Source organism: Giraffa tippelskirchi, chromosome 3 (genome assembly GCF_054371585.1).
Source record: "Giraffa tippelskirchi isolate mGirTip1 chromosome 3, T2T-mGirTip1v1.2.pri, whole genome shotgun sequence".
NCBI lineage: Eukaryota > Metazoa > Chordata > Mammalia > Artiodactyla > Giraffidae > Giraffa > Giraffa tippelskirchi.
Genome location: NC_137277.1, coordinates 51,771,678 through 51,788,338, shown reverse-complemented (window position 1 = coordinate 51,788,338; position 16,661 = coordinate 51,771,678). Strand labels below are relative to the sequence as shown.

The 16,661-nt window shown below is 34.4% G+C and overlaps 1 protein-coding gene across 3 annotated transcripts in view; it reads left to right on the top strand.

Annotated features, from left to right (window-relative positions):
* The window catches only part of MED13 (mediator complex subunit 13), a 99,078-nt gene that overhangs the window by 48,145 nt on the left and 34,272 nt on the right, over positions 1-16,661 (top strand). For all 3 annotated transcript variants that reach the window (XR_014080724.1, XM_081585024.1, XM_081585023.1), the window contains 7 exons: positions 5,837-6,050; positions 7,322-7,403; positions 9,100-9,221; positions 11,169-11,259; positions 11,394-11,608; positions 11,825-12,021; positions 12,757-13,673. Coding sequence is in view for 2 of the 3 variants with exons in the window: in XM_081585024.1 (XP_081441150.1) it covers positions 5,837-6,050; positions 7,322-7,403; positions 9,100-9,221; positions 11,169-11,259; positions 11,394-11,608; positions 11,825-12,021; positions 12,757-13,673 (1,838 nt within the window). In the remaining variant the exon portion in view is untranslated. The remainder of the gene's footprint in view (positions 1-5,836; positions 6,051-7,321; positions 7,404-9,099; positions 9,222-11,168; positions 11,260-11,393; positions 11,609-11,824; positions 12,022-12,756; positions 13,674-16,661) is intronic.

Sequence of the window (16,661 nt, the reverse complement as noted above, 5' to 3'; positions counted from 1 at the left end):
CAGATGTCCCTTATCATTAAAAATAAATTCTCTAAAAAGAATTATAAATACCCTAAATTACTGTTATACTTCCTTAATGGCATTTAAACAATCTTCTTAAATTCTTTATAGAAATATTCTATATTTTTAAAGATGTAATATGTCAAACACATTTCTGGCCATATAGTAATCCATTCAAAAGCTTAGTTTGTTTTATATTAAAATTTGTGGATTCCCATTACCCAGTCACTGTAAATTTCTATTATCCTTTTCAATACTTTTAGTTTTGAAAGTCTTAGAATGTGTAACACTTAATTTTAATGAGGTTAATTAATTAGAAGGTTGTTGCAACTCCTACATTATTCTTTCTGCTTTTGTAGGAAGTTATCTTTTTTAAATTCATATTCCTCAAAGATGCATTATCAATTTGAATAAAACTGAAGTTTCTGTAACATACAAGATGCTGTAAGATGTTGGAGTATAAGATAAATTTGGTCCTGGCCCTAAATGAAATTGTAATCTAATGGAAAATAATATTAAATTCTCTGATACAGGTATATATAAAATATAGTAGGAATACAGAGCCAGAGTGGAAAATAATTCCATTTATAGAGATCAAAAGCTTTAAGTAGCTTAGTGTAGAAAGATTATAGGGTGCTGCTTAGTGGTTTGGTTACAAAGAGTGGCAAGAATGCATCAGTAGAAATAAAGTTTCTTTATACTAGTTGACTTTTACAGATTTGTGCCTTTTTAGGAAATAATAAAGGAGAAATTTAGACCTGTTTTTGTTAAGTGGCAACTCAGTTTACATTTGGCATAAATAAATGAAGTTTTCCACTGATTTGTATTAAAGAGTTGTAATAGGTGTTAATAATAAGTAGATAAAAGAAAGACATACTCTTTATTTTGCTAATCAGTTTTAGTTGGTGATGGCCGCTTGACTCTTGAAGAGTAATTACTTCATCATTTCTAAGCATTTCCTTTATTCTTAGGCTTCATGTGCAGGAGTTGATGCCAAATTTTTTAGTAGCTTGGTTCAGTTCAGTCACTCAGTTGTGTCCAAGTCTTTGTGACCTCACTGACTGCAGCACACCAGGCTTCCCTGTCCATCACCAACTCCCAGAGCTTGCTCAAACTCATGTCCATCGAGTTGGTGATGCCATCCAATCATCTCATCCTCTGTCATCCCCTTCTCCTGCCTTCAGTCTTTCCCAGAATCAGGGTCTTTTCTAATGAGTCAGTTCTTTTGCATCAGGTGGCCAAAGTATTGGAGTTTCAGCTTCAGCATCAGTCCTTCCAATGAATATTCAGGACTGATTTCCTTTAGGATTGACTGGTTGGATCTCCTTGCAGTCCAAGGGACTCTCAAGAGTCTTCTCCAACACCACGGTTCAGAAGCATCAATTCTTTGACGCTCAGCTTTCTTTATGGTCCAACTCTCACATCCATACATGACTACTGGAAAAACCGTGGCTTTGACTAGACAGACCTTTGTTGGCAAAGTAATGTCTCTGCTTTTTAATATGCTGTCTAGGTCATAGCTTTTCTTCCATAGAGCAAGCATCTTTTAATTTCATGGCTGCAGTCACCATCTGCAGTGATTTTGGAGCCCAGGAAAATAAAGTCTTTCACTGTTTTCCTGTCTGTTTACCATGAAGTGATGGGATGGGATGCCATGATCTTAGTTTTTTGAATGTTGACTTTTAAGCCACCTTTTTTCACTCTCCTCTTTCACCTTCGTCAACAGGCTCTTTAGTTCCTTTTCACTTTCTGCCATAAGGGTGGTATCATCTGCATATCTGGGGTTACTGATTTTTCTCCTGGAAAACTTGATTCCAGCTTGTGCTTCATCCAGCCTGGCATTTTTTAGTAGCCACTTTAAAGCAAAATTCCTTTTCTAATTTGTTAGAATTTAATTGGAGGAGAGAGAGGTTGGGTGGAGCTTAGTGTATCTCCCACACAAGATATACACATCTGTGACAAATATCTTTATTTTCTTTTTGTGTCTAATTAATTTTAGTTTCTTTGTTAATGATAACATCTATTTTAGAATAGTGGGTTAAGACCTTGTAACTTTTTTTAAAAAGCAAAATTTCTTCCAAGAAACATTACAGTTACTTTTTGACATATTTTTTCAAGAGTTTAGTTTTAGTAGAATTTGTGACAGCTTAAAATAATCTGCTATTCTGATTCACAAGGAATCTTTCTAAACCCTGAACAAAGAACTGTACTAGAGCATAGTTCTTATCATGATGTCTTGTTCAGTATAAAGGATACATCAGGATATCGTAACCATAATGTCCATTAGTAGAATTAGCTTTTATGTTGTATCAGTAATATATCAGATTTTTATTGTATCTATATAGTTATTATAATGCATTATTTGATCTCTAAAAGATAGATTTTAATTACTTTGTTTCATAGACATCTGTGATGAAATAAACTTGCTTGGATTTACTGTATTCTAAATCTTTTAAGTTTTTTTTCTTGTTAAGATTTTTTTCTAAGTCTTCCTTATTTGATATCTTATTTTAATGCAGTACAGCTAGCTTGACTCAGTTTAAGGATTGGTTCTGAATATTGGAGATGGTATTAGAAAAGGTACTATTAATTTTTTTGAGATTTATTAAATTCATTTCTTCATTAACAGTTCTTGAATTATAGCTTACCTCCTTTTATAATTGCTAGTTCTAAAATGTTGTCACATCTTGTCTGAAAGAATTTCTTTTGAATAAAGACATAAAAGCATAAGCTGTAAGCCATGTTAAATTCGCTACAAGTACTTTTTAGGGTAGTGTGCTGCTTTGTCATAGTGAAAAGAAGGAGATACAGTTAATAAAAGTAATTTTGGTTTGCTTTGGGCATTACAGAGGTTCCTGTTCATGGCTGTACCTAATTATTCTTTTCCAGTTTGTCTGTATTTGCTTTTATATCTGACTGAAATTATCTCTGTAGTTACAAATTTGGCTTTATGTGAAAGTTGCTTTTAGAAAAGGAGAGGTGTGTTGTTCCTGTTCACAAAAGTGTCTGTATACTTTATAATTGGACAGTGATGAAATGCTAACTTGAGTTTTTAATCTGGCATCTCTTTAAAAAAAAAATCACAGTTTTTATTTCTATTATCAGCGTTAAATATAGAAGGATGTATAATGTAAATAATTTATATTTTTAATATATTGTGACTTGATACTCTTGATATCATTGACTTCATTTCAGTTCTTTGCTGTGAGAACCATTCAATAAAATAACAAAAAGTTGTCTTTAGGTATTGCATTTGGTTTACTCATTTTTATTCCTTAAAGAGCCCTGTGCAGTAGGATTTTTCTTTTTAATGTTACTGCCCACTAGCTTAACAACTACTTATGTGAACAGTGTGGCAGTTTTTATGCTTCTGCCAGAGGACAACTTAATATAGTTGTTTTATTCACCTCAACACAGACTAGTCTTTCAGGTTAGTGACTGGGGGTGGAGGGGTAGGTTCTTATACTTTCCCCCTATGAGTAGTTATGTGTATTTGTATATTTAAAATCTTCCCTGCCCTAACCCTGCCACTATTTGACCATTTCTTCCAACATAATTTTCACATCCAAGTCAGAGAGCACACCCTCTGGTTCCTATTTCATGACTCTAAGTATTAAATAAGAAAATACATGTCAAAGTAGATAGAAATACTATTTTAATGATTTATGTTGGTATCTGTTAGACATTTCAGGAAACATTTAGCATCTAATATGGTGAGATAGAAGACTTCTCTTAAGAAATAAATGCTTATTCATTGATAGAACAGAATCATTCTAACAGATAACTGTAAAACATATACCCCATTGACAGGTGGGTTAGCAAGCACTATGTTCCTATGGAAAAAAGGTTTTGTATATTTGAGATTTCAGTTTGAGGATAAATCTGAGGCACATTGAGATAATAGTGACATATATCATATTTGATAGCATTGTGAGAAAATGTCAATTATTCTTTTGATTACTTCTATTTCAAACCTTAATTTATAGGGTATAGAGTGCTTCTAATTCTGGACATTGGTGAATAGATTAGCTAGCTATGATAGCTCTGTCATTCAGATAGTTTATAAACTAGCAAATACCTTCATTGATTCCAAACCTTATTTCTCTTATGACTCTTTGTCTTAATACCAGGACAGACAAGTAGCAGCAGTAGTACCACTTTGTAACAAATAAAGGTGATTTACTTCAAAGTACAACATACTGTATCTTAGAATTATTAATGCAAATACAGTATCTCAATCCTCTGTGGCTTTTAGATTCATGTATTAATTTAGCAAGTCTTTACTGAGCACTTACTATGTGCCAGGCACTGCTCGAGGCATTGGGGATAGTTCAGTAAACAGAGACGAGATCCCTGACATTTAGAGGCTTATAGTCTAGTGAAGGGACAGACAACCATGAGAAATGCTCTGGAGGGAAAAGCAGAGCCAGATAAGGGGGAATCAATGTTGAGATAGTGGATTATTTTAAATAAAGTCTCATAAATAAGGTAACATTTAAAGACTTGAAGGAAGTGAGGGAGTTGACCATGCAGATATTTGGAGGAAGAATGTTCCAGATAAAAAGAACAGTCAAGAGTGTGTCTGACCTGTTGAGGAATATCAAGGAAGCTCTTGAAAGAACAGTGAGAGAGGGAGGAATAGAATAGTAGAAGATGAAGGGGAAAAGGGTAGACAGATCATGGAAAGCTTTGACAGGATATTATAAGGACTTTGTTTTTTACTCAGGGTAAAATAGTCATTGCAGGATTTTAAGCATTATCTGACTAGAAGCCCAGCTGCCATTGTTATGGTATTGTAGGAATCTCAGCTTTGCAAACCATAGAGAAAATGAATTTAGGAGTCTAAAAGTGTCATTCAAACCAAAAATGAATCATTTCTCTATTCACACTCACCAAGCACCTTGGTCTTCAGAGATGTAAAAGTCCTGATGATTTCCAGGGTTTTGTGATGTAATCAGCTTGTTGTGACTTCCTTTGCTAAGCCTTAGATTCCACTTTTTTCTGGTCTCTGTTTCTAGTAGTTCATCTTTCTAACTTCAGTGTTGTCTTCTCTTCTCTTCTGTTGTCCTTTGTCATTTTATTGAATATTTTAGGAGAGTATAGAGATACTTTTATCATTCTTGAAGTGGAACCAGAAGACTAAAAACTTATTTTCCAATGTGATTAGTAAAAACCTCTGAGATAACTTGTGCTAAAACTCTGCTTGACATTTTAAAAGTTTTGCTAGAATTATTTACAGCTGATAAATAATACAGTAGAAAATTGTTATTTTCATGAAACACAAATCAGCCTCTTAAACTTCTTAAAGTATATCCACTCATGGCAGTAGGAAAAGGATAATCACTTTCATTGTATAAAGGTGTAAAGGTATAAATTGTATAGAAGTAGACATATATAAAGGTATTATATAAAGGTATAAATTGTATAAAAGTACAGTAGTCTCACTGTTTAGCACACATTCTGAGAGTTCCTGTGCTGAAGCAGTTTAGATATGAATCCCTTTCAAGTGAATGAATTTGTACAGATTAATGCACTTTAGTATTTTGGAATGGAGTGGATTACCAAAAGACAACACATTTTGGTGAAAGACTGTGAAACCAGTATTTTAGCTCCATTTCTTTGTTGCTGAATTTGAGACTTCAGTAAATCTCATAAACTTTCTATGCCTCAGTTTCTTCATTTGTAAGATGAAGAATTGCAAGTTAGATCATCTCTAAATAATAATTTTTTTTTAAAGAAAATAATTTCGAAAGCTTTATGATACTTAGTCACTTTAGAAATTTTTATGCTTTTATGGAGAATATAATTAATTTTTCCAATTTTATTTTTTATGCAGGTTAATGGTGCAATGTAAGAAACCTTTAAAAGTTTCTGATGAATTAATGCAGCAATATCAAATTAAAAATCAGTATCTTTCAGCAATAGCATCTGATTCAGAACAAGAACCTAAAATTGATCCATATGCATTCGTTGAAGGAGATGAGGAATTCCTTTTTCCTGATAAGAAAGATAGACAAAATAATGAAAGAGAAGCTGGAAAAAAACACAAGGTGAGTAAAAGAAAGTACACCAAAGCGTCACTGATGTTTTGGAGCTCTGCATATGGTACCACAATTCTCATTTTAAAAAAAGATTAATCATTTTAACTTAGAAAAACATTTCTTAAAAATAGATTAATCAGGCACATTGTACAAAATTTAAGAGCTTACATGGATTTGAAATTATTACTGGTCTCTGATGATAATGAATAGATCTTTACTATAAAAGTTTTGAGATTAGAGAAAAAGGACATTAATTTCTGTTATATTGAAATCAGAACACTTAGGAAGATGAACTGCTTTGATTCTGAGTTAAACTATGCTGTAAGTGAATTAACAGTTTTCAAAAATGCAGTAAAATACACATCACTGTGTTTATAAAATACATGATATTTTGAATATGTGACTCAAGAACTTAAAATGCCCCTGAAAGTAAAGTCTTATGTTAATAAAGTGTTTTAAAAAATTTTTTAAATCAAATATTTGAGGATCTATTAAGCACAAGATAACTCTGCTAGAGTTTTGCCTTAAACACAAAATTGGAAATTGAAGGCTATAAAATTACAAAAAGGACCCAGTAGTATGTTTAATTCAAAGAATTCATTTCAGAAAGTTTTGCTTAGCCTTTTTGTGTGCCAGGTACTTGACATTTTGTTCTTTTGTAAATATGAAAACAAGTAGCTGGGAAGGTAATAGATTTTGTAGAAAGAACATGGACTTTAAAATTTGACAGATTTAGTTTGAAATCCCAGCTCCACTACTTATCAGTTGTATTTCCTGGGTTATCTTTAGAAGTATTTTTTGTCTGTAAGATGAACATGCTTACTTCTCATGTAGGTTAGTTGTGAGAGTTATTGATAATGTCTGTAGAACACCCAGCAGAATGATCAATACATCAGTTCAGTTGCTCAGTCGTTTGCGACTCTTTGTGACCCCATGGACTGCAGCACGCCAGGCCTCGTCCATCACCAACTCCCAGAGTTTACTCAAACTCATGTCCATCAAGTCACTGATGCCATTCAACCATCTCATCCTCTGTTGTCCCCTTCTCCTCCTGCCTTCAATCTTCCCTGAGATCAGAGTCTTGTTAAATGAGTCAGTTCTTTGCATCAGATGGCCAAAGTATTGGAGTTTCAGCTTCAACATCAGTCCTTCCAATGAATATTCAGAACTGATTTCCTTTAGGATGGACTGTTTGGATCAATACGTAGCTACTCAATAATTGGTATATTTTGTTATTGGTAAAATATGTATTTCAATCTAATATGTAATATTGTATGCAGGTAGAAGATGGGCCATCTAGTGTTACAGTGTTATCACATGAAGAAGATGCTATGTCATTATTTAGTCCCTCTATCAAGCAAGGTAAAACTTTTATTTTCCAGTCGAAATACTGCATTCCAGGATTGTTACTTTAAAGTAATCTGATATTGTTGGACTTTTAGTATTCCTTTTTTGCATAATTCATGTTTCATAGAAAGGGACTAATCTTAAAATGATGAATTTTAAGGAGAAGGAGGCTCAGGTGATAGAAATTCTGTTTTGAATTGTGGAGCTTCTTTCCTTTGTTTAACAAATAAAAATAACTCCCTTATCTGTAAAAGAAGGAGATAAGGTAAGATCATTACCTAAGATCCCTCTCAGTTATAAAAACTCAGTTTATGAATTAGACTTTACTGTAATTTGGTTCTCCTTTTCTCCCCCTCCCTCCAAGTTAGAACAATTATTGCTGAGGTCCTTATATTAACAGAGTTTTCTAGCACTGTTTTCTGCACTGGAGGTACACTGAAGACTCCACTTTGAAAGCATCTGATTTGTCCTCCTTGTAAGTAGAAAAGAGAGACAGGTTGTATTGTTTCATTTACAAGATCTGTTTAGCTTTTGATGAAGGCAAAAGAAATTATTCTTTGGTATGTGTCTATTAGGGACAAAGTTTTGTTTTAGCATTTGGAATAAATAGGGAGGATCCATCAGACTCTCTGTAGCCAAAAACGGAATAAGAAAAAACGTCCATCTGAATAAGGAAGAGATGATGGTCTTTCATGAAATAAATTTAATGGTCAGTGGTTCTAAGTATCTTGGTGAGTTAACTATTTAGGTTTTTTAGTCTGTTTACCTGCCTTAGGATAAAGGGACAGTGCAGTTGTGCCTTTGGTGTGGCTTTCTCAAAATGTGGACCATCTGACACTGAGCATCTTTTGAAGTGAAACTTGGGAATCTTGGTGTTTAATAAGTATTCCAGATGACTTTTACACACTAAAATTTCAGAACTACTGCTTTAGTGAATCTTTAGGATGGATTTGCAAAGGCACTTGGAAAGTGACTTGCATCTTTCTGAATGGGAGGATTGTTTCAAGTCATTTAACCATCCTGAGGATGCTTTGGAAGGTTTATACACCAACTCCTCTTTTTTCCCTTGTGTGGGAATGCAAGTGGAATATAATTTTCCTTTGTATTTTTATTTTTTCTAAAGTAGTCATATATTTTTCACTAAAACTGGGGAGAAAAGCAAAAAGGAAAATAAAATTTTAGAACTGAAATGAAACTTAACTAAGAGGTACTTAAGTGAATACTTAAGTTCCTGGCACTGAGCAAAAGTGATTTATCCATTAATGCATTCTCTCACATTTAATTCTTGTCATACTGTTAGTGCTGGAATTGGAATTCAAATTAAACTAGTCTGTCTGACATAACTAGAGAACTTAATTATTCTTTGCTTCCTTTATGTTTCAGAAGATAGAAAAACTAAAAATGTCTGTGTTTAATTCTGTTGTCCTTACAGTTTTATTTGATGCATTATTAATGTAGATTACCTAGCTGTGTTATGGATTATATAACCTGAGCTTCCTATATATGGTGAACTTCTTTGGAAAGGTATCACCGTATATTTACAATTTTTATTTCTATGAAAAAAATCTATGAATTTTAAACAAATCACAATTTCTTATTGCATAATACCCTTATAAATGTAAATGTACATGTCTAGCTTAAATAAGTAGAATAATACTTATTTGGTCAGTAGTAGAATTTTTTATTTTGTTTTGCTAATTGCCATGTGTAGATGCTCCCCGCCCTGCTGGTCATGCCCGACCTCCATCAACCAGTTTGATTTATGACTCAGACCTGGCTGTCTCTTATACTGACCTTGATAATCTTTTTAATTCTGATGAAGATGAACTGACAGTAAGTATCCTTATTAATGATTACAATTACAATTTATTTTCCTCGATTTTATAAAAGTTTTCCTTTAGAAGTGATATGTGACTTGAATACTATGTTTTAGCCCTGAATGATAGGAAATATTTTGAAATAAAATTTCTGTAATTGGTGTCCTTGTTTTAACCTCATGTTTGAAGTGGTGTGTTTTTTCTTTTTTTGCTGCACTGTGCTGCTTGCGGGATCTTGGTTCCTCAACCAGAGATTGAACCCAGGCCCTTGGCAGTGAAAGTGCAGAGTCCTAACCACTGGACCACCAGAGAGTCTCCTAAGCATTCCATATATAATGTCACCTGTAAACTTTAAGGGTTTTTTCCCTTTATTTTTGATGTTTGAAGGACATGTATAATTAAGCTTAATTTGATCTCAGCCATGTGTTCCTTTTCTGCAGTCCTTAGAAAGCAGAATTATTTACCTAATCTTTGATCCTATAATTTTAGAAATGACTCAAGAATTGACTCAGTCAGAGAATAAATAATTAACATTGAAGTTATATGCCTTGTCAGTTTATTCAGGATTTTGTTTGGTACCACAGTCATTAAAGACATCTATATACTATAACAGTGAAAGAGGAAGAAAAAGTAATATTTAATCTTTAACACCCATTTGCAGAGAAAGGTGAAGATAAAGGAAATTAAAGCTTTAAATGAGAGTCCCTAGAATGTGAAATGGCAACCCACTCCAGTATTCTTACCTGGAGAATTCCATGGACAAAGGAGCCTGGCAGGCTACAGTCCATGGGGTTGCCAAGAGTCAGACATGACTGAGCAACTATCACTCAGAATGTGAAATCTCTGGGAAATTAATGAATTGAGCATTGCATTATAAAAGGGAATTCCTTTTTCATCTGTATAAAAGTAGCTTAGAAAGTTCTATCATATATTTGATCTCTTCAGTTAAGTGATATAATGCAGATATCATTATACATAAACTTCTACTCCACATCCCATAATTTAGTGTATTTTAGATAAATATATGCCTGAAAACAGGGCTTCCCTGGTGGCTCAACAGTAAAGAATCTGCCTGCCAATTTAGGAGACGTGGATTTGATCCCTGGGTCGGGAAGTTCCCCTAGAGAAGGAAATGACAGCCCCCTCCAGTATTCTTGCCTGGGAAACCCTATGAATAGAGAACCTGGCAGGCTACAGTCCATGGAGTCACAAAGAGTCGGACATGACTTTGTGACTAAACAACAGTCCCTGAAGACTCGGATACTTTTGTCCTTTCTCCCTGCTGCTGTTCATGTGTCAGTGTTGTTAGAGCTGACAGCTTGGTTCCTTGTATCCTGTTAGCCACTTTGTTTTAGAACCAAATTGTCAGCTCTAACAACACTGATGACAGATTGGAGATTTTAAGGCTTGTTTTGTTCAATGTATTAAAACTTGCCTTTAGTTAGGGATCCTGTTGCTTTGCCGTACAAGGTCTTTCTGAAGTTTTGCTTAGTTTAACCTTTTGTAGCATATTTGTAGGGGCAAGAAGATTATTAAGAAAGATAAAAATGTAAAAGGAATTTGAAGAGGTTATTGATTATATAGGAATCTTTAATGACTTATTTAAAGAGACAAATGCTTTGTAAGTATCTTTTACTAAGAGGCAGTTCCCAAATTCTGTAAGTTTTCTTTTTTTTTTTTGTTATTTTAATAGATTTTAATGTATTTTGAAAGTAATGGTTGTTTTCTTGAACTTTTTCCTCTCTCTGTTAATTTGGAGTATTATTATAATCAGTAGAGAAACTAATCTGGTTTATTGATACCTAAAATTTTTTTATGCCTTTAAATTGCATCTAGTAGATATTTGGCTATGGCACAAATGGGCTCTACTTTCAAGTTATATCCACTCGATTACTGTCTTGATCACACTGGATTTAAATTTCAGAGAAATATGTATATATGTGTGTGTGTGTTTTTTTGATAGCCTGGATCTAAAAAATCGGCGAATGGATCAGATGATAAATCCAGCTGCAAGGAATCAAAGACAGGAAATCTGGACCCATTATCTTGCATAAGTAAGCTTACCAAATCTGTATTCCAGATAAATCTGCAAACTTTTAATCTCAATAATGTTTCCCATCCCTTTGTTTTATACACAAAATAACTTCTTTTTAGTCTTATGTTAAAATGTGTGTTTTATTAAATATAGGCACTGCAGATCTTCATAAAATGTATCCTACACCACCATCATTGGAACAACATATTATGGGATTTTCCCCAATGAATATGAATAATAAAGAATATGGTAGTATGGATACAACACCTGGAGGAACTGTTCTAGAAGGAAATAGTTCTAGTATAGGAGCACAGTTCAAAATTGAGGTTGATGAAGGATTCTGTAGCCCAAAACCTTCTGAAATTAAAGTAAGTATTTTATTTTTCTAGAAAAATAATTCACTTCTGCATTTTATATAGAATTGGTTTACTGCTATATTCAAAAATCCTTTCATAATGAAAGAGTAGAATTATATGTACATTTTATTATTCTGTTTATAAAAGGAAAAAAAGGTTAGAGTTACTTTGTTTTGTTTTTTTCCCTTGAAAGACAAGATGCTGAAAATCATGTTGTTTATATTGTAGGATTTTTCTTATGTGTATAAGCCTGAAAATTGTCAAGTTCTAGTGGGATGTTCCATGTTTGCACCTCTAAAAACTCTACCAAGCCAGTGTCTGCCTCCTATCAAATTGCCGGAAGAGTGTGTTTACCGTCAGAGCTGGACTGTTGGAAAGTTAGAATTGCTTTCTTCAGGGCCTACAATGCCATTCATCAAAGAGGGGTATGATTTAAATTTATATTATTGGTATAATATATGAATACTTGTGTAGCTTTAAATTTTTTTTCATAATTAACACCTAGTATATTGGTATCTGGAAAAAGATACTGGTTTTTGAAAAATTTTTTTAATTATTTTCTGATTAGTAGCTTATAATGGTGTTTGGTACAGTTAAAGTAAAGTACTGGAACACTAAAGACCAGCAAACTTTTTATTTGGAAGCATCTTTTGTTTTGGTCTAAAATTCTATTCACACTTATTTGTATATTTTCCATATTTCACACCCTTTTTATATTTAAGTATCTCTGAAATTGGGGTATTTTATATTTGGTAACATCTTAAAATTGCCACTGTCCTTTTCTACCCATAAACATCTCTAAAATCAGGTGGTTTTTTTTTTTAAAACAATTAGTGGCATCTTAGAATCAATGAAATATGAATATTTCTAGTACAAGAACTGTAGAGATAGTAATCATGGATATATAGATGTGGAAGTATGTATACAAATTTTATTTATAGTAGAATTAATTAGTTGGATTTCACCACACAACAATCACCTGTAGTGGATATATTAACCAAACATATATTTTAATTGTACTTACAATTTTTGGACCAATTGTGTTTTCATAATTTTCAGTGTTACTGAGAAATATTTGGGACATTTTTAGTTGTATTTCACATCACTAATATGTTACTTTATGTACATTTTTTTATTTTCTTTTCCCCTGATGATGCTAGTGATGGAAGTACTATGGATCAAGAATATGGCCCTGCTTATACACCTCAAACTCATACTTCCTTTGGGATGCCTCCTAGCAGTGCACCTCCTAGTAACAGTGGAGCAGGAATTCTTCCTTCTCCATCTACCCCTAGGTTTCCAACTCCAAGGACCCCAAGGACTCCAAGGACTCCTCGTGGAGCTGGTGGACCAGCTAGTGCTCAAGGTTCAGTCAAATATGAAAATTCAGACTTATATTCACCAGCCTCCACCCCATCCACGTGCAGACCCCTTAATTCTGTTGAACCTGCAACTGTTCCTTCCATCCCTGAAGCACACAGTCTCTATGTAAACCTCATTCTTTCAGAATCAGTTATGAATTTGTTTAAAGACTGTAACTTTGATAGTTGCTGTATCTGTGTTTGCAACATGAATATCAAGGGTGCCGATGTTGGAGTTTACATTCCAGATCCAACACAGGAAGCACAGTATAGGTGTACTTGTGGCTTCAGTGCTGTCATGAACAGAAAATTTGGAAACAATTCAGGATTATTTCTAGAAGATGAACTAGATATCATAGGACGCAACACAGAATGTGGCAAAGAAGCAGAAAAACGTTTTGAAGCTCTCAGGGCTACTTCTGCTGAACATGTTAATGGAGGACTAAAGGAATCTGAAAAATTGCCTGATGAATTGATACTATTGCTACAAGATCAGTGCACTAATTTATTTTCACCTTTTGGAGCTGCAGACCAAGATCCCTTTCCCAAAATTGGTGTAACTAACAATTGGGTACGTGTTGAAGAGCGGGACTGTTGCAATGACTGCTACCTTGCCTTAGAACATGGGCGTCAGTTCATGGATAACATGTCAGGAGGCAAAGTTGATGAAGCACTTGTGAAAAGTTCATGCTTACACCCCTGGTCCAAAAGAAATGGTAAGTATGTTAATGAAGTAATTTTTCTATTTTGTTTTAGTTGTATGACTTTTCTTTCTTAAGAAAAGGTAATAAAGACAGTTTCCCATTTAGCTGATAGAGACACTTAAATTTGTACTTAAAACTCCTTCAAGAATGACACTTTTAAAGGAAGAACTTCCCAGTAGTTTAATTTAATTTCAGCAACAAAAGTATGGTTATTATAAGTCTGTAATTATGTACTTGTGTAGGAGTATAAAAGGTACTTTGCACATGTTAATTAGCAGAAAATTGCTGGTTGTCTGCTTTGTTCAGGAGTCTGTCACTCATTACATATTTATTGAGCAACTAGTATGTGCCAGGGACTGTTCTTTTATAAACTACAATATTAAAGCAAACATATTTCCTGCCCTTTCTGAGCCTATAGGACTCAAAATAACAAATTTAAATGAAAGTAATTATATGGTATCAGATAGTGACTACTGCTTTGAAGGAAGAGCAGGGAAAGGAGTGGAAAATGCCAGGACAGAAGTGTGTTACTTCAGAGGTGTGTTTAGAGACGATGTTACTACAGGACAGCATCTGAGCAAAGACCCACATAGAGTGGGGAATGGAAGCTGTGTGGCTAAATGAGAGAAGGGTTTTCAGACAGTGCAAAGACCGTGAGTAATGTGCTTAATGTTTGAGAAACAGTAAAGAGGCACTGTTGTTGGAGTTGGGTGATGGGGAGACTGGTAGCAGTTGGAAGTCTAAGAGATGGCTGAGCACCAATGCCGTGTGGAGTCTTATGTACCATGTTTAACTCTGGCCTTTATAGTTTATTGCGAGACGACTAGGACAGTTTTTATAGCAAAGAAGTAAGATGATCCTTACTTATCCAAGTGCGTATTTGGAAATACAAGATTTAAATTGAGAGGAGTGGTTGGGGCTAGAGATTAAAAAATTGTGTGTGTGTGTTATCAGTGTTTTGGGGCTTCCCAATGATAGCTCAGTGGGTAAAGAATCCACCTGGAATGCAGGAGACATAAGAGACATGGGTTCAATCCCTGGATTGAGAAGATCCCTTGGAGGAGGAAATTGCAAGCCACTCTAATATTCATGCCTGGAAAATTCCATGGACAGAGGAGCCTGTTAGGGGGTAGTAACCCCTCCTCCATGGGGTTGCAAAGAGTTGGACATCACTGAGCACATGACACCTCACATGGCACCTATCAGTATTTTAAATTATGGAGCTGAATAGAAAAACCTAGAGAGTGACTGTAGATAGAGAAGTCTAAGGATAGAACTGACATTTAGAGAGGAGAAAGAAGAGGAGGATCCAGGATAGGAAATTAAGGAGGTAGGAAGAAAACCAAAGAAGTATGGTATACTGGAAGCCAAGTATCAGTTCAGTTCAGTCCAGTCGCTCAGTCATGTCTGACTCTTTGTGACCCCATGAACCGCAGCACACCGGGCCTCCCTGTCCATCATCAACTCCCGGAGTCCACCCAAACCCATGTCCATTGAGTCGGTGATGCCATCCAACCATCTCATCCTCTGTCGTCCCCTTCTCCTCCTGCCCTCAATCTTTCCCAGCATCAGGGTCTTTTCAAATGAGTCAGCTCTTCGCATCAGGTGGCCAAAGTATTGGAGTTTCAGTTTCAGCATCAGTTTTTCCAGTGAATATTCAGGATTGATTTCCTTTAGGATTGACTGGTTGGATCTCCTTGCAGTCCAAGGGACTCTCAAGAGTCTTCTCCAACACCACAGTTCAAAAGCGTCAATTCTTGTGTGCTCAGCTTTCTTTATGGTCCAACTCTCACATCCGTACATGACCACTGGAAAAACCATAGCCCTGACTAGGCGGACCTTTGTTGGCAAAGTAATGTCTCTGCTTTTCAATATGCTGTCTAGGTTGGTCATAACTTTCCTTCCAAGAAGCCAAGTATAGGAAATGTTTGAAGGAGAGAATGATCATTGATATCAGATATTTATATGTGGTATCTAATGAGTTAATCCATTTGAGTTGCTTAACATAATACTTAGCACACAATTAAAATAAGTAATGAGTTTGTATAAGCTGCTACTGTTAAAGTTAGCAATAAGTTGTTTATTTTTTTTTCCCCAGATGTAGCCACTAGGAGACTTATACTTTTAAAATGATGTCTCAGTATGCCACTTTTGGTAATTATACAGGAAGCTAGCCTTTCTTCAAACCTATCTTTGTTCTAGCTGTCTTTCATGTGTTTTTGTTAAGAATTTATATTCCTAGGTGATAGGTGCCATTTAATAACTTTGATTTAGTCCCTTATGTCATTTGCTAATGAGTCATTTTTTGACACATGTGCAAAACAATGTGCTTGGTATTTTGGGAGATATGAAGATATCCTATATTTAAATTACTTGTAGACTGCTTGGAATCTGTAAGTAAACTAAAGTCTGTTACTAAAGCTGCAGTGGACGTTTGAAATAAAAATACTCTAAATGCCCACTGACAAGAGAATGGATAATAATTAAGATATAATAGTACAGAGGGAATCTTACATAAGCTCTGAAAATGAATAAAATTATTATAATAGATGAATCTTAGTAAAAGTAATGAAGGGGAGAGAGAGGAAACAAGTCCCAGAAGATTTTATATAATGAGATTTTTTTTTTTTATATATAAAGTGTAAAACAGGCAAAACTAAATGTATTTTTCAGGTGCATATAAAATTCAGGATAGTGGTTAATTCTTAAAAGCTGAGGGATAGACTCATATCCCCCAGCTTTACTTCTTGGGCCGTGAGATCATAGTTGTTCATAATACTATTAGAAAAGAAAATGTGTGAATAAGGTAGGGCTATGCATGAACCAGTGGTTAAGTTTTGTTCATGATCTAGTTTGATGGTTCATCAAACTCACTATACTCAAGGATCAAATTTTTAAAGAGATGTAAATAAATGTCATAGATTTATTTTTAAAAATCTATAGGGGTGGATTTATTGTGTATATAGATATAGATTTAATACATAGATTTTTTTAAGGCAG